We start from the raw sequence: 23,342 nt of genomic DNA, 5'->3' as shown, positions 1-23,342 counted from the left end.
GGCGGAGCAGGCTCGAGGGGCCGAATGGCCTACTCCTCCTCCTACCTTCTATGTTTCTATGTAGTGCCATTGAAGGTCAAGGGGAAGTGGGCAGTAGGCCTTGTTGGAAAAGGTTATTACCTGGCATTTATGAGGTCCAAATGTCACCTGCCATTGTGCAGCCTATGTCTGGATGTTATCCAGGGCCTGCTGTAGGCTGGCTTTGACTGCTTCATTATTGAGGCATTAGGAATGGCGCTGAACACTATAAAATTGTCAGTGTGCATCCCCACTCCTGACCTTATGAAGGAGGGAAGGTTGTGGATGAAGCAGCTGAAGATGGTTGGGCTGATGTCGCTGCCCTGAGGAACTCCAGTGGTGACTCCAGCAATTTCCTTTGTGTCAGATATGATTCCAGTCACTGGAGGGTTTCCCAGTTGACCCCATTAACCTCAGGTTCTGCTGAGGCTCCTTGGTGCCATAATCAGCCAAATGCTGCCTTGATGTTGAGGGCGATTACTATCACCTCTCGCTTAGCATTAAGATCTTGCGCCCACAACTGGATCAAGGCTACAATGATGCCTGGAGTCAAGTGGTTATGGCGGAACCCAAACTGAATGTCAGCAAGCTGGCCATTGGTGAGTGAGTGGCATTCAATTGGCAGGGTTGGTGGAGGCCAATTGCTCAGTCATTGGCTGAGTTAGCTTTGTCCTGCTTTTTATAGATAGGGCATCCATGGCCAATTTTCCACATTGTTGGGTTGATGCCAGTGTCCTAGCTGTACTGGAATAGCTTGGCTAAGGGGCCGGCTAGTTTTAGTGTGCAAGCTTTCAGCATTATAGCCGAGATGTTGTCAGGGCCCATAGTTTTCGCTGTGTCTAGTGAACTCAACCTCTTCTTAAAGTCACATTGAGTGAACTGAATTGGCTGGACACTGGCATCTGGAATGGTGGGGACCTCGGAGGGAGGCCGTGTAGGATCAGCTACTCTGCACTTCTGGCTGAAAACACTTGCAAACACTGTCAGCCTTGTCTCTGGCACTCGCATACAGGGCTTCACCATGGCTGGCAATGTTCACGGCGCCTCCTCCTCCCGTTAGTTTCCTGATTGCCTGCCACCATTCACAACCAGATGTGGTAGGGCTGTAAAACTTTGCTCTGCTCCATTGGCGGTGAGGGTTGCTTCGCTCCGTCTATCGCCTGTTGCTTCATTCCGTCTATCGCCTGTTGCTGCTTTGCTCCGTCTATCGCCTGTTGTTGCTTCGCTCCGTCTGTCGCCTGTTGTTGCTTTGCTCCGTCTATCGCCTGTTGCTGCTTCGCTCCGTCTATCGCCTGTTGCTGCTTCGCTCCGTCTATCGCTTGTTGCTGCTTCGCTCCGTCTATCGCCTGTTGCTGCTTCGCTCCGTCTATCGCCTGTTGCTGCTTCGCTCCGTCTATCGCCTGTTGCTGCTTCGCTCCGTCTATCGCCTGTTGCTGCTTCGTTCCGCCTATCGCCTGTTGCTGCTTCGCTCCGTCTATCGCCTGTTGCTGCTTCGTTCCGCCTATCGCCTGTTGCTGCTTCGCTCCGTCTATCGCCTGTTGCTGCTTCGTTCCGCCTATCGCCTGCTGCTGTGCTGCTACATCGATAGGTTGGTGCCTCGTTCTAATGTACGCCTGGTGCTGCTCCCGGTATTCGTGTGGGAGGTGTGGATCGATGTTTCGTGTACATTATGATGCAATCTCTTTGTCTGGGGGTGAAGAATGGATAAAGCTAAGAGGAACTTTTTGTGAGAAAGATAAACCGAGGGATTGCCCTACATGGCAATGAGAGGAAGGATGACAGAGGGAGGGAGGGAATCAAAACTTCCTCCATAGGCCACCGAACAGTCTTAACACACATCGGTCGGTCAAGGGCTGTGTGTAAATAATCCTTTTTTCTTAATTGACAGCTGAGCTGGCGGTGAGGCTTTAGCAGCTTTCCTGGGCTTTCAGTACAGCCAGGATGTTTGAAACAGAGACGGTACAGGAAAGTGACTCTACACTAAACCCCTTGTATTTCTGCGTCGTCAGTCTGCAGTGTTCAGCCGGCACTGAAACTCAAGGTGCTGAACCCTGGCAGCTTTCTAAAACTGCATTTCAGGCTTTGGCCCCTCGACCTCGATTAAAGTGAATCACTAGCTTTTTGCAGGTTTCTGCTAAAAGGACGTCTGTATCTTGGCGCTCGCAACCTGTCGCAGCTTTAAATGCTGTGGAATTGGTGCTGTGGTTTGATCAGTATTTATTGGCTTCTTAAAAAAAAAAAAAAAAATATTTGTACTCGAGATAAGGCCTGTACAGGTGCTTGGGGAATAGGACATTTGGACATCCTCATCATCAGTATTCCCAGTCAGGTAGATTGCAGTTGAATGCAGAATAAAACTCCCCCCCTACTTAGCCCCAACAATGTGCTGCAACATCACAGACCACGCTCTCCTGCCCCAGTCACCGTGTGGCCTCTCCAGGCGTGAATGCCAGTTACATTTGGTGCATGTCCAGTCGGGACTGTGTTGAGGCAGCCCAAAGGACCTTTGCAATCACAGAAAGCAGAATTTCATGCCGTCAGTCAAGCTTTGTTAAACACTGCTGTACCAACAGAAACCGTGCTAAATTTAAACCTCGTTCTTGTAGATAAGGGGTTGATTCTAGTCTGCAACTGTTGTGGGTTGTTATGTATAAGAATTTATGTGTGAAAGCAGGGGTCTAGTTGTCTGCCTGAGCCGGGTGTCCGAGTAATGATGCTTGGTAGGTAAACTGTGACAAGTGACTGCGTTGCCACTTGAGATAGTGTAGGAATAAGCAGGGTTGGGACAGTGATTTATTGGTAGTCTGGGGCTGCAGAGAAAGTCAGGAGCAGCCTTAGAATGATCATTGTTACACTGCACAGAATGTCCACTGGCTAGAGTTCCACAGGCAGAATTTGTACTTTGGGCCACTTGTGTAACTGCGACAAAAATGAACATTTCAGGGTTTCACTTCTTACGTCTTACTTAGTGTCCCCGAGATTTGATGCAGGGTCCGAGGAGGGAAGTGATTTATAATCCCACTTAGCTTCCTGCCAATATCCTGCTCCCCTTCTCTCCTGAGGCATTGACTTTGGCCTGATTTTTCTTACCTGGATGGGTCCGGTGTGGGCGGTGTCCGTGGTGTGGGGGCGGCGGGGGGGGGGGTTCACGGCCCCCCTGCTGGCTCCATCCCGCTGTTGAAAGTTAACTTACCTTATTAAGCCCCGTCCAGCGCGTTACCCGGCCCAGTTAGATGGAGCAGGTCTGGTGACGTCATTCATGACGTGTTTTCAGCCGGGATCTTTAAAGGGACCATGGCCACATCAGATTTGAAGTTTAATCTAACATAGTGCTGTCAGTGCACTACAGCATTGGAGTGCTGCAAACACTGACAATGACTGCACAGAGGCAGAGGGCTGCACCCAGGTTCACCAGCACGCAGGGAGGTCCTCTTCCCTTCCGATGGGCGAAAGACACCTCCCCAGGAGACCAAGACAGCCTGGTTGCAGATTGCACAGGAGAGCACAAGTAGGGATGTGGTCAGGAGGACCTGGGTGCAGTGCCATAAACCTTTCAATGATCTCAGTAGATCAGGAAACGTTAGTACAAAGCCACACTCAACTGCCGCCTGCTGTGCCTCTCATCACATCCCCATCACTCTGCCTTCCCTACCCGACTCCTGCACATCCTTACTTACCTTGCACCTCCACCCATCCCTCTCTATCTACATTATCACTTCCCCATCGCACTAGCCACCCCTCACACTCACCCTCATCCTAGTGCAATCATACCAACTAACAACACACAAAGGTAGGCACTTGGGTGTTTTATGCAATGTTCATGTAAAATTTCTGTTAATGTGGTGTCAAATATAAAAATCTTTATTTTCAACACTTTGCGTTCTTGGACAGATTTGTGTACACCTTTGGAAGTGGCTTAGTGAGTTGTAATGAATGGTGAGACATAACGGCACCCCCCGCAATGGTGATGAGTGTGAAAGGAATGGCTAGGGCATTGTAGGGATGCTTTATGGTGTTGGTGTGGCGTGGTGCCAACCTGGCGCATCATGTGGCAGCCAGGGTGTACAGCGTCAAGTGAAGTAAATCTGGCCATGGTGAGGCCATCCCTGGCGTCCCGGGCAGCAATGTAGTCAGATGCTGATGCCCTGTGCCCTGTGCAACATCTGGCGATTGCGGAGAAGGGTGGTGGTGTTGTTGGTGCTGGTTCCCAACCCGTTGTCAAATATAACAATTTTCTCACCCGACCCGTCACTGATCACGCCCACTACCATCCTGGAAAATTCCGACCTTTGTGTGGGATACAGTTCCATGGGACCTAATTACTGTCCAGTACTTCTGGAAGTCACATTCTGTACAGGGAGGGTTTGAAACTGCATGAACTGCCGGCACACTCCCACAGCAACTCCAACACGAGTGGCACAGAAGGCTTTGGAAATAGGCCCGGCCCCAGCTTCCAGCAGTTGCTGGGAATATTCAGGGGCATCTTCTGCGTTCAAACCTCCACCCATCCCAAACATGGTCCTCCATGCCAGGGGAGGCAGGGCCAGGGGGCAAGGACACCCTAGGCCAGGGGGCAAGGACACCCTAGGCTGGCAGAGGTCTGGATGCTGCCACACCCAGTGAAATGACACATTCCGGCCTCCAGAAAGACAGAAGTGGGCCTCATAAAGGGGAGGACCGCGACCCTCAAAGATTGGGTCACATTTAAATAATATCTTTTCTTTGATTATCAGCGGAAGGCTGGACTTTACTCTCTTGGGGCAGGGGGGGGAGGGACCATGGCAACCGTCACCGCCCCCACACACACACCCTACATTACAACAGTGACTCCATTTCAAAAGTACTTCATTGGCTGTAAAGCGCTTTGAGACATCCGGTGGTTGTGAAAGGTGCTATATAAATGCAAGTCTGTCTTTTTACAACCCCCGGGTTGGCAGATGGCCCTGAAAATTCTGACCTCTATGGGCTGGCGGGCACTCGAAATGCACCCGTAGTGGCGTGGGCACCCATCAGCCCCACATGATTGAGCTGCCTTCCTGGTAACCTGGCATGGTCCGCGCTGGACACCTGGTACGCCATCTCTCGCCAGAACCTCCGTGTTTAGCCCACCTGATGCGCTGCTAGGGGAGTGGCAGAAAGCAACTTCAACACCTCTTGGGAAAACTCATTTATCTTTTATTAACTTTTTACTGGCTGTTTAACTTTTCACCTCGGAGCCAAAGGTAGAATTATTTCTGGGAGGGGAGATGTAAATTAATGGACGAGGATATAAGGAGAGGTTGGGAAAGTTCGAACGGTTCTCCTTGGAACAGAGAAGGTTAAGAGGTGACCCAATCGAGGTTTTCCAGAAGATGAGGGGTTTTGATCGAGTAGATCGAGAGAAAAACTATTCCCCTTGGTGAGTGGGTCAATAACCAGAGGTCATAGATTCAAAATCTTTGGAGAAAGATCCAGAGGGGAGAGGAGGAGAAATGTTTTCACTCAGAGTTGGGATCTGGAACGCTGGACCTGAACAGGTGGTGGAAGCAGATTTGAAAAGGGAGTTGGACAAATACTTGAGATGAGAAACTTCAGGGTTACGGACATAAAGCGGGGGCGGGGGGTGTGACTGAGCATGACGGCTCTTTCAGAGAGCCAGTACAGGCACGACGGGCCGAATGGCCTCTTTCTCTGCTGTAATCTTCTATGATTCTATGAGAGAGAGTGAAAAGAATCTCACTGAGTGTGAAAGGTGAAGGGTGTGTGTGTGTGTTGTCTACAGTGTTTGTAATGGGCTGAGGGTCAGCAGTAAATACACAGTCCTTCAATACAGTGTTAACTCTGCATCCTTGCATAATATTGGCCATAATGTGTGTGTCACCTGGTCTAAAGTGCGTATAACCTCGACTGCATCATCGACAGTGCCAATGTCCGTGGAGCTGCGCTCACAGCCCAGGGGATCTCTCTGCTCCCCGTAGAATGACCAGTGTGAATTCACTGCGGCAGGGGATTGAAAGTCAATATCTGGAGTTCTTTCTAGTCAAATTAACACAACGACCAGGGAGACTGGATCTGAGATTATGACTGAATATTTATTTAACAGCAACTTTAATATATTTATCATTTAGACTGAGAGCTGCAACTGCAGCTATTTCACTTTCTGTGGAATGACGTAACTCATACGAGGCTTTCATAATGTTGCGCATGTCATATCAGAAAAGGGTTCATATTTTATGAAATATTTTTTAAGTCGTGTCTAAATATAGATGAGCCAACTTGTTAAAATGGGGATGCTGCCTCTGATTAGCGAACAAACAGCCTCTTGCTCCATTCTCCTTTCACTCGGTGAAGCCTTGTGATTAGATCTACTCTCCTGAAATGTATCACTGGTGCCATTTAACTCTCGTCACATTTTGTCTTCATTGGGGTATTTAAGTGAATCGATATTAAGGATACTGTAAATTTAGACATTTAAGAAAATCACATTATTAACACTTGAAACAGTCCCCCAGGTTTTGTCGGGATATTCAGCGTCCCGTGTACCCGTTACCAGGGCGATTTTAACCCTATACCCGCCTGGTGGAAATGGGGCGGTGGGCATTTAAAATCTCCCGAGTTAGTTACCCACCCGGGAGCTGATGGGCTCCGATTTTCACCGGCTCTCCTGAGCAGGCGGCAAGAAAGCTAGCCCAGAACCGGCAGGGTGCGTTTTAACATCAGCATGTCGGGTCTTGATGATGTCATTGAGGCCCGACTGACTTTTACTGGGCGGTCGAAGCGGGAAGTGGCAGTGAGTTTCCGTCAGGCCAACCCCGCGGTGAGGAGGATCGGGGGGGGGCAGAAGAGGCCGATTAAAGGCGTTAAACCGAGGCCCCGTCTGCCTTCTCGTGGAGGCCAGGAGGAGGAGAAGTGCCAGGAATGGCTTAGCCGCCACTTACCCGCTGTTGCCAGGTGGCCTTTCAACCGCACAATTCTCTGGCACTTCCCGCCAAGGGATAAGGTTGGCCCGCGGGATTTAATCAGGTCAGGGGGTTAACATACCCCAGCCTCATTCTGAAGCAGCTGGTGAGTTTCAAACTCAAACCGCCACTCATCTGCTGAAAACTGGCTCAAAGTTAAAGTCGGGGCCTAAATATTAATAGATGTTCAGAATCATGTAAAACACCTAGTGAGTAACTTACAACAACTTGTATTTATAGAAGAAGAAAGACTTGCATTTATATAGCACCTTTCACGACCACTGGACGTCTCAAAGTGCTTTACAGCCAATGAAGTACTTTTTGAAGTGTAGTCACTGTTGTAATGTAGGAAACACGGCAGCCAACCTGCACACAGCAAGCTCCCACAAACAGCAATGTGATAATGACCAGATAATCTGTTTTTGTTGTATTGATTGAGGGATAAATATTGGGATAACTCCCCTACTCTTTTTCAAAATAGTGCCATGGAATCTTTTACGTCCACCTGAGAGAGCAGACGGGGCCTCGGTTTAACGTCTCATCTGAAAGACGGCACCTCCAACAGTGCGGCACTCCCTCAGCACTGCACTGGAGTGTCAGCCTAGCTTTCTGTGCTCGAGTCTCTGGAGTGGGACTTCAACCCACAACCTTCTGACTCCGAGGCGAGGGTGCCGCCCACTGAGCCACGGCTGACACCATACAGCGCCTTTAATGTAGTAAAACGTCCCAAGGCGCTTCACAGGAGTATTATAGAACAAAATTTGACACCGAGCCACATAAGGAGATATTAGGACAAACTTGCTCAGAGGTCGGTTCTAAGGAGCATCCGAAAGGAGGAGAGAGAGGCGGAGAGGTTTAGGGAGGGAATTCCAGATCTTAGGGCCTCGGCAGCTGACGGCACGGCCGCCAGTGGTGCAGCGATTAAAATCAGGGCTGCTCAAGGGGCCAGAATGGGGGCTGGAGGAGATTACAGAGATGGGGAGGGGCATGGAGGAATTTGAAAACAAGGATGAGAATTTTAAAATCAAGGCGTTGCCAGACCAGGAGCCAATGTAGGTCAGCGAGCACAGGGGGTGAGGGGTGAACGGAACTGGGTGTGAGTTAGGACACGGGGCAGTGAGCACAGGGGGTGAGGGGTGAACGGGACTGGGTGCGAGTTAGGACACGGCAGTGAGCACAGGGGGTGATGGGTGAACGGGACTGGGTGTGAGTTAGGACATGGGGCAGTGAGCACAGGGGGTGATGGGTGAACGGGACTGGGTGTGAGTTAGGACATGGGGCAGTGAGCACAGGGGGTGATGGGTGAACGGGACTGGGTGTGAGTTAGGACACGGGGCAGTGAGCACAGCGGGTGAGGGGTAAACGGGACTGGGTGTGAGTTAGGACATGTGGCAGTGAGCACAGGGGGTGAGGGGTAAACGGGACTGGGTGTGAGTTAGGACACGGGGCAGTGAGCACGGGGTGAGGGGTGAACGGGACTGGGTGTGAGTTAGGACACGGGGCAGTGAGCACAGGGGGTGATGGGTGAACGGGACTGGGTGCGAGTTAGGACACGGGGCAGTGAGCACAGGGGTGATGGGTGAACGGGACTTGGTGTGAGTTAGGACACGGGGCAGCAAGCACAGGGGGTGATGGGTGAACGGGACTTGGTGTGAGTTAGGACACGGGGCAGTGAGCACAGGGGGTGATGGGTGAACGGGACTTGGTGCGAGTTAGGACACTGGGTAGTGAGCACAGGGGTGATGGGTGAACGGGACTGGGTGTGAGTTAGGACACGGGGCAGTGAGCACAGGGGGTGATGGGTGAACGAGACTGGGTGTGAGTTAGGACACGGGGCAGTGAGCACAGGGGTGATGGGTGAACGGGACTTGGTGCGAGTTAGGACACGGGCAGCAGAGTTTTGGATGAGTTGAAGTTTACGCAGGGTGGAATGTGGGAGGCCGGCCAGGAGTGCGTTGGAATAATCAAGTCTAGAGGTAACAAAGGCATGGATGAGGGTTTCAGCAGCAGATGGGCTGAGGCAAGGGCAGTGTCGGGCGATGTTACGGAGGTGGAAGGAGGCGGTTTTGGTGATGGAGTGTTTATATAGCACCTTTAACTTAGTAAAACGTCCCAAGGCGCTTCACAGGTGTTATAAGACAAATGTTTGAACTCTCATCTGTACTATATACCAAATAAAGAGTTATTAAGTTGAACGATTAGGAGCATTGTATAGGTTCTTCAAATGTCGATTGTGTATGAAGACACTTCAGTATATGTCAGTTGTTCATTATCAGTTGGTGTATACGGATGGTACGTTACACATGGATTGAATTTCTAGAGCTTCCTCAAGTGTTTCCATAGTAACTGCAGGTGTGTCCCAGTGTGGTTGGGTTAGTGGTCCTCTTGCAGTGATTTCCCCTCTAATTTCCCATCTGATTATTTCCTCTTATCTCACCCCCTCCTGAGGACACTCCGTGTCAACAGTTTAATCTGACTGTCAGCGTACCACCCCACCTATCAGCATGCTTGCATTTGACAGGATGGGATCTTTGGATCAGCTAGTCAGCTCGGTTGGATCGCAGGACTAGAGGCTGTGAGAAACAGTCACATCAGTTGGAGAATAGGACTGGATCAGACCCAATCAGAAGTTATTGTCGTTCATTGTTGACTGTACAAAGTTCAGGCAGCGAGGTTTGAAGATGAGCAGATGGTTCTGAAAGTTGCAGCTACAGGTGGGTTCAGTTAATACTTGCTCTTAAAGAAGTTACGTACAACAAGTTGGTAAAATGGCAGCTTTGCAAAACTTTTTATTTACCTCGCAGGAACTGTTTGAGATCTGTTGTCTTGTGTTAAGGTTTATGTCCATCAAGCCCAGTCGCTGCTCTTCTGACATGAGGAGGACGCCCGCTAACGTGAAGATGTTACGTGGCTTTATTTGAACATCCCTCTCACTGGAGTTGTGTAATTGCCAGGTTTTGGAAATAAAATACGGCTTCGGGTTATAATGATGATGTACTTAATTTAACAAAATTACACCGAGATTCCCATATTTAGGATTCCACTGCTGAATATGATTGTGATGTGTAATGCGGTCTGTTTGTTGGGGAATTACAGCCCTGGTTAAATTCTGTAACTTTTTGAAATCTGTTTTCAGTTTGTCTATGCTCCTGCAGTGGTGTTCCTTTCGTTACCATGGCAGTAACACTGAGAAACATAGAAGGTAGGAGCAGGAGTAGGCCATTCTGCCCCTCGAGCCCGCTCGACTATTTAATGAAATCATGGCTGATCATCCAAATTCAGTACCCTGTCCCTGCTTTCTCCCCATATCCCTTGATCCCTTTAGCCTCAAGAAATATATCTAACTCCTTGAATATATTTAATGAATTGGCCTCAACTGCCTTCTGTGGCAGAGAATTCCACAGGTTCACCACTCTCTGGGTGAAGAAATTCCTCCTCATCTCTGTCCTAAATGGCTTACCCCTTATCCTTAGACTGTGACCCCTGGTTCTGGACTCCCCCGCCATCGGGAACATCCTTCCTGCATCTAGTCTGTCTAGTCCTGTTAGAATTTTATAAGTTTCAATGAGATCCCCTCTCATTCTTTTAAACTCTAGCGAATATAAGCCTAATTGACCCAATCTCTCCTCATACGTCATTCCTGCCATCCCAGGTATCAGTCTGGTGAATCTTTGCTGCACTCTCTCCATGGCAAGAACATCCTCCCTCAGATAAGGCGACCAAAACTGCACACAATACTCAAGGTGTGGTCTCACCAAGGCCCTGTACAACTGCAGCAAGACATCCTTGCTCCTGTACTCGAATCCTCTCGCTATGAAGGCCAACATACCATTTGCCTTCTTAACTGCCTGCTGCACCTGCATGCTTACCTTCAGCGACTGGTGCACAAGGACACCCAGGTCTCGTTGCACTTCCCCTTTTCCCAATCTATTGCCATTCAGATAATAATCTGTCTTCCTGTTTTTGTCACCGAAGTGGATAACCTCACATTTATCCACATTATACTGCATTTGCCATGTTTCTGCCCAATCACCCAACCTGTCCAAATCGTACTGGAGTTTCTTTGCATCCTCCTCACAGCACACACGCCCACCCAGCTTTGTGTCATCTGCAGACTTGGAGATATTACATCTAGTTCCCTCGTCTAGATCATTAATATATATTGTGAATAGCTGGGGTCCAAGGACCGATCCCTGCGGTACCCCACTAGTCACTGCCTGCCACTCGGAAAAAGACCCGTTTATTCCAACTAGAGATCCCGCACTGTCTGTGTTAGAGCCGTCCGTGTCCACAGGGAAATGGCGGGGTCGGGGGGAGTAATCAATAAGGGTAGAGTAAACTTCAACTACCTGAGCCTCTTTCTACAAATCACCTTTTCAGCCAAGTTAGTTTTTATTTTTAAATCATTGAGGTGCAGGAATGCCAATTCTTGCCAATTAATTGCGAGACACGATATTTTTAATGAAAATTTACCCCAACTCGCGAAGGCTAGGATTTTTAGAGTTTTTGTAAAGCATTTTCAGATGCAGCAATATAGTTTTTGTAACGAGCTGTGACCTGTTAGAGATCAAATGAAGCCACTAATGAGGTTTATAAACCAAAAAATAGCAACTCATGATCTCTTACCAAATCTCATGATTTTTAAAAGTGACTTTGTCTCCTGAGTTATGAGATGGTGGGGTTGGCATTACTGGAAGTGTGTTGGTTTTTATTCCTAGCATAAGGTCAGAAGAGGAATACAGGCTTATTATAAATTGGTCAACTCCTTTGTTAAAATGGTGGGCAGAGAAATATAAAATACGTTAACCTGTGCCCGCTATTATCACCAACAGTACTTTCTAGCTTTGTGTGTTTTAAGGTTTTAAAAACAACAGCAAAATCTGAAACACACGACAGGTTGGTCAGAGGAATGGACAGGCTGATTATATGGTGTGACTCTTCATTGGGACTGAATTTGAAGATTTTCTTCTGATATTGCCTCACTCTTTTCCCTCCTGAAGCTACTTAAAAATAAAAACTGTTCATTTCAAATAGTTAGGTCATTTTTTTTCATTCTTGGGATGTGGGTGTCGCTGGCAAGGCCGGCATTTATTGTCCATCCCTAATTGCCCTCGAGACTTGAACCGCTGCAGTCCGTGTGGTGAAAGTGCTCCCACAGCCCAAGGACCGGCGGTTGTGGCGGGGTGGGGTCCTTGCCGCCTGCTCAGTGGAGCCGCTAAAAATGGCGGCCCATTGGCTCCCGGCGGCTCCAGTGCCCTGGGGGATTTGAACTGCGCGCTCACTGGGTTTCTGCCGGGTGGTAGAGTTGGGATCACTCTTCCCCCATGTCTTCCTGCTGGCTCTGTGCAGGCTGGAACTTGCGCTCTCTGACATCGATGAACAGTAGGCTGTGTTTTGTTGGCAAGCAGTCAAGAAACTCCGCACAGTAAAAACAAATTTCAGCAATATGTCGAGCATTCTCCCCTTTTCCGCTCCCCAATTTAAATTTTCACTCCTTTTGATTTAAGGAGTATCTTTGTGAACTAGACTGCAGCAGGTATCTGATACAATCTTGGTCTGGGATCATCTCCTCCTACCGCTGATGTATGGAGTGGATCAGAGTGTCATCATCTGCTCAGCATCAGAGTTTGGAACTTTTTTCCCTTCCCTTGTAGAACGGTACCCTGTAGGAAAAAGTCAAGACAGCCTCTCTCTTGATTTTTAAAGAGCTGTCATTCAGAATGGATTGTTCTCCAAATGGAGGGCAGGTGGACACTGAGTGACAGGAGGACGAGACACCATTTAGCGCGGATGCAGTCAGTTCTGTCGGATAACTTGCAGCAATTGTTGAGAACGGATTTTGAAAGGATGCGGAGGAGATGCCTTGTCTGGGCAGGTCTCCAAGGCTCTGAGCAGCCATCTAGCTGAGATGTGTGGCCTCTAAATTGACAGCACTAAATCCAGAAATTGCTTGCTGCAGCTTGGTCAGAATGTGTGCCGTTGAACATGTGTAGATGTATGCTTGCGTGCGTGTCTGTATACACGTATGTATTTTGTTGCTGTTCTGCACATGCTTAACTTCACAAGAGAATAAGGAGATACAACGATTATATTAACACATGCAACTACGAAGGGTGGGAATTTCTGGACCCAGGGCATCCAGTACTCTAGGATCTGCATTACATGAAAAAGCTTTCCATTGTCAGCTGTACCTCACTCTTGCCTCTGAATCAGAAGGTCATGGGCTCAAGGTCAGGGACTTGAGCACTAAATCTAGGCTGACACTCCAATGCAGTGCTGAGGGAGTGCTGCACTGTTGGAGAGGCAGTACTGAGGGAGCGCCGCACTGTCGGAGGGGCAGTACTGAGGGAGTGCTGCACTGTCGGAGAGGCAGTACTGAGGGAGTGCCGCACTGTCGGAGGGGCAGTACTGAGGGAGCGCCGCACTGTTGGAGGGGCAGTACTGAAGGAGCGCCGCACTGTCGGAGGGGCAGTACTGAGGGAGTGCCACGCTGTCGGAGGGGCAGTACTGAGGGAGCGCCACACTGTCGGAGGGGCAGTACTGAAGGAGCGCCGCACTGTCGGAGGGGCAGTACTGAGGGAGTGCCGCACTGTCGGAGGGGCAGTACTGAGGGAGCGCCGCACTGTCGGAGGGGCAGTACTGAAGGAGCGCTACACTGTCGGAGGGTCAGTACTGAGGGAGTGCCGCACTGTCGGAGGGGCAGTACTGAGGGAGCGCTGCACTGTCGGAGGGTCAGTACTGAGGGAGCGCCGCGCTGTCGGAGGTACCATCTTTCGGAGGAGATGTTAAACCGAGGCCCCGTCTGCTCTCTCAGGTGAAGGTAAAAGAGCCCACGGCACTATATTGAAGAAGAGCAGGGGATTTCTCCCCAGTGTCCTGGCCAATATTTATCCCTCCACCAGCATCACTAAAGCAGATTATATGGTCACTTATTTCATTGCTGTTTGTGGGAGCTTGCTGTGCGCAAATTGGCTGCTGCGTTTCCGACATTACAACAGTTTTTAAAAAATACTTCATTGGCTGTAAAGCGCTTTGGGAGATCCTGAGGTCAGGAAAGGCAGAAAACCAAAGGCATCTTTAACAAGCCACCATTCAACAGTCCTATAATGGCCCCTTTATAAAGTTCCTGTTGTTTAAGGTTTGGTTGCATGTTGCAAGTCCATTTTTGTTACGAGGTGCTCGGGGTGAATTTCCTCTGGCTTTTCACGCTCCACCATTGCCGGAGTGGAGCGCGACAGGCCCTGAGGAAATTCAGGCCCGTGGTCTTACTGAAAACCATCAGTGATCTGTGTTCAATGGAGGAAAAACGTCAAAGACAAGGGGGGAGAAATTGGGTACAAGCCCCTAGCGCTCGAGCGCGGCACGCTAACGCCTCCCGCGAAATTCAGCGGGAGGTTAGCGGTGCCGGTAGCGTGCCGCGCCGCCGGCGATAATGTCATCGCAGCGCCCCAGCTGCAAACTTGTCTTGTGTCCCCTGACCTACCGCCGGACACTCTGTCCGACAGGGTCAGGGGGGCCTACCTGCGGCCGGGGCGGCAAACATTAAAGGGCAGGTGCCGAGCGGCCATTTTTTTGGGTTGCCTGCCAGCACCTGCCCCCTCTGCCCTCCCCCTGCGGGGTGCCAGCTGTGATCAGGCCAGCCGGGCCCCGGTGCGCGCTGCGTTAAGCCCCTCCCCTTTAATCGGGGAGGGAGGCCTGTAATACCGCAGCGCTACATGCACATAGCGCCACGATATTGAATGGTAGCGCCCGAGGAAGGAGGGGGAGCACTTCCAGCAGCACCCCGTGTCCCGCTTGGGGCGCTACCACTCAATTTACGGTGCGGGGGCGCTAACCTTTTCAGGGGGGCTAAAAGTAGTGCTCAGGCGAAGTTAGCGCCCCAAAGGAGGCGCGACCGAATTTTTCCCCCTAGATCTAGATTGTTCTAGGCTGTAATTGGGAGGCGAGCCTGTATGAACAGGAGTAATTTAACTCGGATGATTGTTGAGTAGCAGCGGTTGGAGCTGTTTCATTCCACACTGAGTGGCTTCTTGAGTCTCTCCGCCTTCTGCTTCTCCAAACTGTAGACCTGCCGAGCAACAGAAGTGTTGGAGACGTTTGGAAGATTCGACATGAAGGTGGGAATTTTAACTTCCAAGGCAGGAAAGCGGCCTCGCGAGCGGCAGAGGGAGTCAGATTTAACAGCCCGGCCTCACCAACCGGCACCGGCCGAAATGGCTTGGAAAAGTCGGGAGCCCAGAGGCCACCCATCGGGCCATGGGGATTTCTAGGGATGGCGGGTGACGGAGGGTCTGAGACAGCGGTTCGGGAAGGGAGGGGCGGGGGTAAGAATCCGCTCGCTGTGGGGGGCGGTGACGACGGCCGCCCTGCTGGCTAAAATGGTGCCGGGAGTCCTGTTGGTGCAATAGAACCCCAATTCGCATAAATGTATGAAGTTCACGTCTGACCCGGGCGTCTCATCCCCCTGAAGAATCCGGCATTCTCAAATGGCACGGTGTCGGGGATGGAGCGGCTAGTTTATGCCCAAATATCACCGAGGTGTCAGCCTAGATTTTTGTGCTCAAGTCCAGGAGTGGGGCTTTGAATTGGTAACCTGCTGGCTCGGAGGCGAGAAGTGCCAACCCTGAGCCACGCCCGACACCGAGTACCTGCATCGGTCTCCAGTATAATTTGTCAGGAAGCCCTGCGACAATACGTGGGTTGTTTGGTGCCTCTAGCCTGGTTCAGCTCTTTGTTGCCACCAATATTATTACCGTATTTTAATATTCTCAAATATGAATGAGGCATCGTATTAAAGTATAACAATATAGTTTTTAAAAATGAAGAGGTGAATAACAATAATTTTTTGTCTGAAATAACAAACTACCATTTAGCATAAACTGGGCAATTCACTAAATTTCTGTATTGTGATGTTGGATAGTTTTTTGCAGTGGGATGTATGAGGTTAATGTCGCTATCGTTCATTTTGTTTACAAGAGCTTCCCTGGTCTGGCAGAGAATACTCGGGCGACCAGCTCTGAGGCCTCCAGCGGTGTTGCTCCTGAACCTGCTGGTAGGCACATGGCAGCGGGCCGAGAGTGATTCTCCCGGTGGGGCGGCCTCTGCCCTCCACAACACAGCACAACTGGGAACCTGGTGTTGATTCTGTCGCCTGTTACACCGCCCTCCCTCCCCAAATATAGGGCAGAGGCACGATGGACCGAACGGCCTCGTTCTGTGTTGTATCATTCTATGTTTTTGGTCACCTGCCCTAATATCCCCTTATGTGGCTCAATGTCAAATTGTCTCTGATAACGCTGCTGTGAAGCACCTTGGGACGTGTTGCTACGTTAAAGGTGCTATATAAATGCAGGTTGTTATTGTGCGCTGTCCTCTCCTGTCCTGCTTCTTTAATCTCTCGTTTTCCTCCCTTCAATTCTAAACCTTATTTTCTAAAACATGAAATTATGGGAAATACGAAAACAAAAATCAACCTCCACGTACGTACTCGTGTTTTCCCTCCTTCTGGAACAGGAGCTGCGGACGGGATGAGTGACGGATCGCTAAGCCTCACTTGGTTAGAAGAGCATTGTGAGAGAGTGAACCGCACGCCGGGGTATGTGGCAAACCTGTGGCTGTATCTCCCCTGTTTGCTGCAGTCTGGCCGTGCTCGGTCCTGTCAGTAAGACCTGCTCCCCTGAGAAATGGGCAGATGTAGGTTAGAAACAGTCAGCAGCTGGACTCCAGCGCTGGATAACACCGGCAGTTCTCCACTCATGCACCCACATTATCTGCTCTGTTTTGTTGAATTCCTTCTGATGTAGATTCGCTATTTGGATCCATTTCAGATCCCCTGACACAGCTTCACCCAGTAAAACTCAAGTTGCTTTGAGCATAAAACATTCATACCTCTGTTAGCAACGAGCATTCTTTCCATCACACCAGTACGTTCTTTTACAAAAACTGCTGTACTGAATATTAAGAAGTCATTAAACGCACAAAGGGCACTTCTTTACAAATTGTATTCCGAGGGGGAGGAAGGGAGTAAATGTTAGAAGCATGTCTTCATTTTCAGTGGTGTGTGAAAAATCTGCCACAGAGAGCGGCTTGGTTCTGTCTGCGGCCGTGTTCCCACCAGGAGCTATTTTTACCGCAGTCTTTTATTTGGAAAGCTTGTATTTTAACTTGATGGTTTTAAACCAAGAGTTCCCTTGCATTGTTGCAGTAATTTGGTCATCAGATCCCACTCAACGTGTATGATGATCAGGTTTGGCCGAGGTTGAATAGTGCGCAACAGCAGGAGCACAACTTGTGCCGCAGGACGCCAGTGTGAGGACGACTGCAATTCCTTAACATGGTGCGTTCCCAATCTTGGGAAAGGTGGTGATAAGTTCTGCCCCCCTCCCCCCGCAACACCACAAAAAGGGATCTTGCAGGTGGGACTGTTGCAGAAGCCCTAACACTGGTTGGAACGGACGTAGAACCAGAGCAGGGGCGGGGGACAAACAGAGGCAAGAAATGAACTCTGGTTAAGGAGGAAGCCTGCCGACTTGTTTAGTTTTTGTGTCTGCTTGTGTTGGAGGAGGGGGTTGTTTTGAGGAGAACCTTTTGTAGATTGATTGATCTCACGTTGGGGCCTGACCAAGTTGCGGGCCAGGCAGCCTCTTCTGAATCTGAGGCCGATCCAGAGAAATTTGTGGCTGCAGAGATCTCGCCTGAACATGTGCTTTTTGCCAAGTGAATTGAATTAAAGCACAAAATGTTCTCTCTCTCTTTCCCCTCGCCCAACATTTCCTAAGAACAAGATCTTTCAGGACATCTCTGTATTCAAATATGCAAATTTGAGACACCTAATCCTAACCAGCTGTTTTCAGAAATGGTACTTTTATTTTTCTGGAGCTTATTGGCCCAGAATTTGCTGTCAAACTAACGGTGAGGTCGATGGCGCTGCCGCTATTTACGGGTAAACGGTACAGCAACTTCAGGCGAGGGGCAGAGGCGAGGTTAAATGTCAATATCCAAGAGTTGCTGTCTACGATGCGCTGCTCCACCGTTAGCTTTGCGAAAAAGGTGTCTCGCCGTCTATCTCACTGTTGACGGGCGTTGAACGCCGTGAAGTCGCTACGAGCTAAACTCGCCACAGAAAGTTAAGTCTTGTCATTACAAGGACCCTTTTAATGACAAGTCAACCTCTCTGGCATGAAAATTAACTATTACAAGTGTGGAGTCTCATTCCTTCAGTTTTGTCATTGGAGATTTCAAAATTTTAATTAAAAAAATTTTTTTTACATTTCCTTTCTCTCTCTTCATGCAGTCTTTCTTTCCCTTTCTTTATTTCTCTTTCTCTACCTGATTTGACATTGAAGTCACCCTCTCTAATTTACATTTCCTTCTCAGTCCTTATGCTGTTAATTTCACAATCCTTCAATCTCATTGGTTAAGGAGATACCCTGTTCCCTGTCCTGTTCACCCGGGTCCCAGATGCCCGGTTTCCCTCACTGCGACATTATCGGCTCGTACTTTCAGCAACTTGCCACGCAGAAAATGTAAAAACCTAAACGTGCAGGAACAAGTCTAACTAACGGCAGATGCTTGGGCAATGGTGAGGACTGGGCACTTAATATTCATGGGTACAAGGTGTTCAGAAAAGATAGGGAAGGAAAAAAGGGAGGTGGGGTGGCAGTGCTGATTAAGGAAGACATTGTAGTGTTGTAAAAAGGGAGGATGTTCTTGAGGGGACAAGGACGGAATCCATTTGGTTAGAGTTGAGGAGCAAAAAGGGTATGATCACGCTATTGGTGGTATTCTATAGGTCTCCAAATAGTGAGAGGGAGGTAGAGGAGCAAATCTGCAGGGAAATCACAGAGATATGCAAAAGCTATAGAGTTGTGATATTGGGAGACTTAAATGGGATGCGAAAGAATCTAGCCAGAGTAAAATGTAACCAAAGACTGACAGGAAAAACTGTAACGGAACAATGGGAGATCTTTAAGGAGGAGATGTTCCAAGTACAGGATAGGTACATTCCAACAAGAGGGAAGGGTAAGGGAACCAAAGCAAGGGCTCCTTGGATGACGAGGGAGATAAAGAAGATGATGAAACAAAAAAAGAGGTTGTATGATTGATGCGCTATCAATTCTAATAAAAGGCTAGGCAGAGTTCAGAACAACAGGCTTTTATTAACTACTGAATTGCACTTCAGACAGATCAGGACTATGCCTCTAGTGGACGACCGAATGCCAGGAGCTGCCATGCGGCCGCTCTTATACTCGGTAGCCCAGGGGCAGAGTCAGCTGAGGCATAGTCAGGCACAACAGTGAAACAAGAGTGAACGACAACAACAACAACAACAGTGAACACAGTGAACTACAGTGGTTTACCACAATGATGCATGTCAGGTGAATTCTTCAAGGGAGAACCAGACCAAATACAGTAAGTTGAGAGGGGAAGTGAAGATGACAATAAGATTAGCAAAGAGAGACTATGAGAGTAGAATGGCGGTTAACATAAAAGGGAACCCAAAAATCTTCTACCAGCATGTTAACAGTAAGCTGGTAGTAAGAGGCGGGGTGGGCCTATTAGTGACAAAGAAGGTGATATATGCTTAGAGGCGCAGGGCAAGGCTAGAATACTCAATGAGTACTTTGTATCGGTGTTTACTAAGGAGGTGGATGCTGACAAAATATTGGTAGCAGTGGAAAAGGTAGAAGCAATGGAAGGGGTGAAAATTGATAGACAGGATGTACTGGAAAGGCTGGGTATGCTTAGAGTGGATAAGTCGCCTGGTCCAGATGGCTTGCATCCCAGATTGCTAAGGGAATTGGGGGAGGAGATAGCGGAAGGGCGTACCATAATTTTCCAATCTTCCCTCGATGCAGGGGAGGTGCCTGAGGATTGGAAAGTGGCAAATGTGACACCATTGCTCAAGAAAGGGTGTAAGGACAATCCTAGTAACTACAGGCCGATCAGTTTAACATCAGTGGTGGGTAAAGTTTTAGAAACAATAATCAAGGAAAAAATTAACAGGCACTTGGAGAGGTTTAAGCTAATTAAGCAGAGCCAACACAGATTTGTAAAAGGCAGATCATGTTTGATTAACCTAATTAAATTTTTTGATAAACAGGGAGGATTGATGAAGGGAATGCAATGGATGTTGTCTACATGGATTTTTGGAAGGCGTTTGACAAAGTACCACATAGAAGGCTGCTTAACAAAATTGAGGCTCATGGAATAGGTGGGTCAGTGGCAGCTTGGATAAGGAATTGGCTTAAGGACAGAAAACAGCGAGTTGTGATAAATGGCTGTTTTTCAGACTGGAGGATGGTAGATAGTGGCGTTCCCTGAGGGTCATTGCTGGGGCCACTGCTTTTTTTGATATATATAAATGACCTAGATATTGGAGTACAGAGTAGAATTTCTAAATTTGCCGATGACACCAAACTTGGGGGTGTGGCAAACCGCGATGATACCAATCGACTGCAACAGGACATAGAAACATAGAAACATAGAGATAGGAACAGGAGTAGGCCATTCGGCCCTTCGAGCCTGCTCCGCCATTCAATGAGATCATGGCTGATCTTCGTCTGAGATCATAGCTGATCTTACCAGTTCAGTACCCCGTCCCCGCCTTTTCTCCGTAACCCTTAATCCCCTTAGCCTTCAGAAATATATCCAATTCTCTCTTGAAAATATTTATTGAATTAGCCTTCACAGCCCTCTGTGGCAGGGAATTCCACAGGCTCACCACTCTTTGAGTGAAGAAATTCTTCCTCATCTCTGTTCTAAATGATTTGCCCGCTATTTTTAGACTGTGGCCCCTGGTTCTGTGCTCCCCGGCCATTGGAAACATTCTCTCTGAATTCAGCCTGTCCAGGCCTGCCATAATTTTATATGTTTCGATGAGATCCCCTCTCAATCTTCTAAACTCCAGTGAGTACAAGCCCAAACTATTTAATCTCTCTTCGTAGGTCATTCCCGCCATTCCAGGTATCAGCCTGGTGAATCGCCGTTGCACTCCCTCCATGGCAAGAACATCCTTCCGCAGATGGGGCGACCAAAACTGTACACAATACTCCAGATGCGGTCTCACCAGCACCTTGTACAGCTGTAGTAAGGTATCCCTATTCCTATACTCGAACCCCCTTGATATGAAGGCCAACATACCATTTGCCTTCTTGATCGCCTGTTGCACCTGCATGCTCTCCTTCAGTGACTGGTGCACAAGAACACCCAGGTCCCTCTGCACTTCCCCATCTCCCAATCTATTGCCATTTAGATAATAATCTACCCTCCTGTTTTTACCCCCAAAGTGGATAACCTCGCATTTATCCACATTATAGTGCATCTGCCACGTATCTGCCCATTCCCCCAACCTGTCCAAATCGCACTGTAGCCTCCTGACATCCTCATCAGAGCCCACCCCTCCTCCTAGTTTAGTGTCGTCAGCGAATTTGGAAATATTGCATCCAATTCCCTGATCCAGATCATTTATATATATTGTGAACAGCTGGGGTCCCAGGACAGATCCTTGCGGCACCCCGCTGGTCACTGCCTGCCACTCCGAAAACGAGCCGTTTATTCCAACTCTCTGTTTTCTATCCGCCAGCCAGTTCTCTATCCACGTTAATACTTTGCCCCCAATCCCATGAGCCTTAATTTTGCATGATAATCTTTTGTGTGGAACCTTATCGAAGGCTTTCTGGAAGTCAAGGTACACCACATCCACTGGCTCTCCCCCATCTATTTTACCAGTTACTTCCTCAAAAAATTCCAGCAGATTAGTCAAACACGATTTACCCTTTGTAAATCCATGTTGACTCTGTCCGATCCTTTCCCCATTTGTCAAGTGCTCCGCTATTTTATCCTGTTAGAAAGGCTAACAGAATGGGCAGACGAGTGGCAGATGGAATTTAATAGGAGAAGTGTGAGGTGATGCATTTTGGCTAACATTCAAGGAAATAATGCATAATTTGCAACAAACATATATTCCTCTAGGGCATAAAAACCCAAAGGAAAAGTGATCCAACCATGGCTAACAAAAGAAATTAAAGTTAGTATTAAATCAAAGGAGGAAGCTTATAAAGTTGCCAGAAAAAGCGGTCAGCCTGAGGATTGGGATCTTTTTAGAAATCAGCAAAGGGGGACCAAGAAATTGATAAAGAAAGGAAAAATGGAATCTGAGCACAAACTAGCGAAAAATATAAAAACGGATTGTAAAAGCTTCTATAGGTATGTGAAAAGGAAAAGACTGGCGAAGGCAAATGTAGGTCCTTTACAGTCGGTGATGGGAGAATTTATAATGGGGAATGAGGAAATGGCAGAGAAATTAAATAAATACTTTGTTTCTGTCTTCACGAAGGAAGACACAAAAAACCTCCCAGAAATACGAGAAAACCAAGGGTGTGGCGAGAATGAGGAACTTAAAGAAATTATTATTAGTAAAAAAAACAGTACTAGCAAAATTAATGGGACTAAAAGTCGATAAATCCCAAGGACTGGATGACCTACATCCTAGGGTTTTGAAAGAGATGGCCATTGGGATAGTGAACGCATTGGTTGTCATCTTCCAAAATTCTATAGATTCTGGAGCAGTTCCTGCAGATTGGAGGATAGAAAATGTAACCCCGCTATTTAAGAAAGGAGGGAGTAAGAAAACAGGGAACTACAGACCTGTTAGCCTCACATCAGTAGTTGGGAAAATGCTGGAATCTATTATAAAGGATGCAATAACTGGGCACTTAGAAACTAATACAGGAAACTTTGTACTATCCGGCACCGATGGGACCGAGCTGCTGCCGTTCCCTCAAAACTGCCGTACACTCCAGAGCTAATGTTGAAACATACGGAGATTTTCATCTCCGTATGAATCAACAAACCCTGTTGCTTAGCAACAGCCTCTAAACAGTCGGCAAGTGTCTCTGTAGTGTCTCTAGCTGAAGCTGTTGCTTAGCTACAGACGTTGCAGAGCTTGACTGTTCAAAAAAAGCAAAGAAAAGAAACGAAAAGAATAAAAAACGGCTCCTGATTTTTGCCAGTGGCTCGAGCTTGCCGGACGGTTCGCCTCCGGATAACACAAAGTTTCCTGTAGTAAGATTGGGCAGAGTCAACATGGATTTATGAAAGGGAAATCCTGTTTGACAAACCTATTGGAGTTCTTTGAGGATGTAACTAGTGGAGTAGACAAAGGGGAACCGGTAGATGTGGTGTATTTGGATTTTCAGAAAGCCTTCGATAAGGTCCCACACAAGAGGTTGGTGAACAAAATTAGGGCACATGGAATTGGGGGTAATATACTAGCATGGATTGAGAATTGGTTAACAGACAGAAAACAAAGAGTAGGGATAAACGGGTCTTTTTCAGGATGGCAGGCTGTGACTAGTGGGGGTACCGCAAGGATCGGTGCTTGGG

The 23,342-nt window shown here is 48.3% G+C and overlaps 1 protein-coding gene across 5 annotated transcripts in view; it reads left to right on the top strand.

Annotated features, from left to right (window-relative positions):
• The window catches only part of rreb1a (ras responsive element binding protein 1a), a 282,712-nt gene that overhangs the window by 98,573 nt on the left and 160,797 nt on the right, over window positions 1-23,342 (top strand). The window contains exon 1 of one of the 5 annotated variants that reach the window (XM_085989339.1): window positions 8,717-9,670. The exons of the other annotated variants lie outside the window; for them this stretch is intronic. Within the exon in view, the coding sequence (XP_085845465.1) occupies window positions 9,646-9,670 (25 nt within the window). The 5' untranslated portion in view covers window positions 8,717-9,645. Of the gene's footprint in view, window positions 1-8,716; window positions 9,671-23,342 lie in introns of those variants that run through there. 5 annotated transcript variants of the gene reach the window in all.

This window comes from Somniosus microcephalus, chromosome 5, assembly GCF_052327205.1.
Source record: "Somniosus microcephalus isolate GS21.2 chromosome 5, FLI_Smic_1.0, whole genome shotgun sequence".
Taxonomy (NCBI): domain Eukaryota; kingdom Metazoa; phylum Chordata; class Chondrichthyes; order Squaliformes; family Somniosidae; genus Somniosus; species Somniosus microcephalus.
The sequence above is the reverse complement of the archived record's forward strand: the minus strand, read 5'-3'. Positions and strand labels throughout refer to the sequence as shown.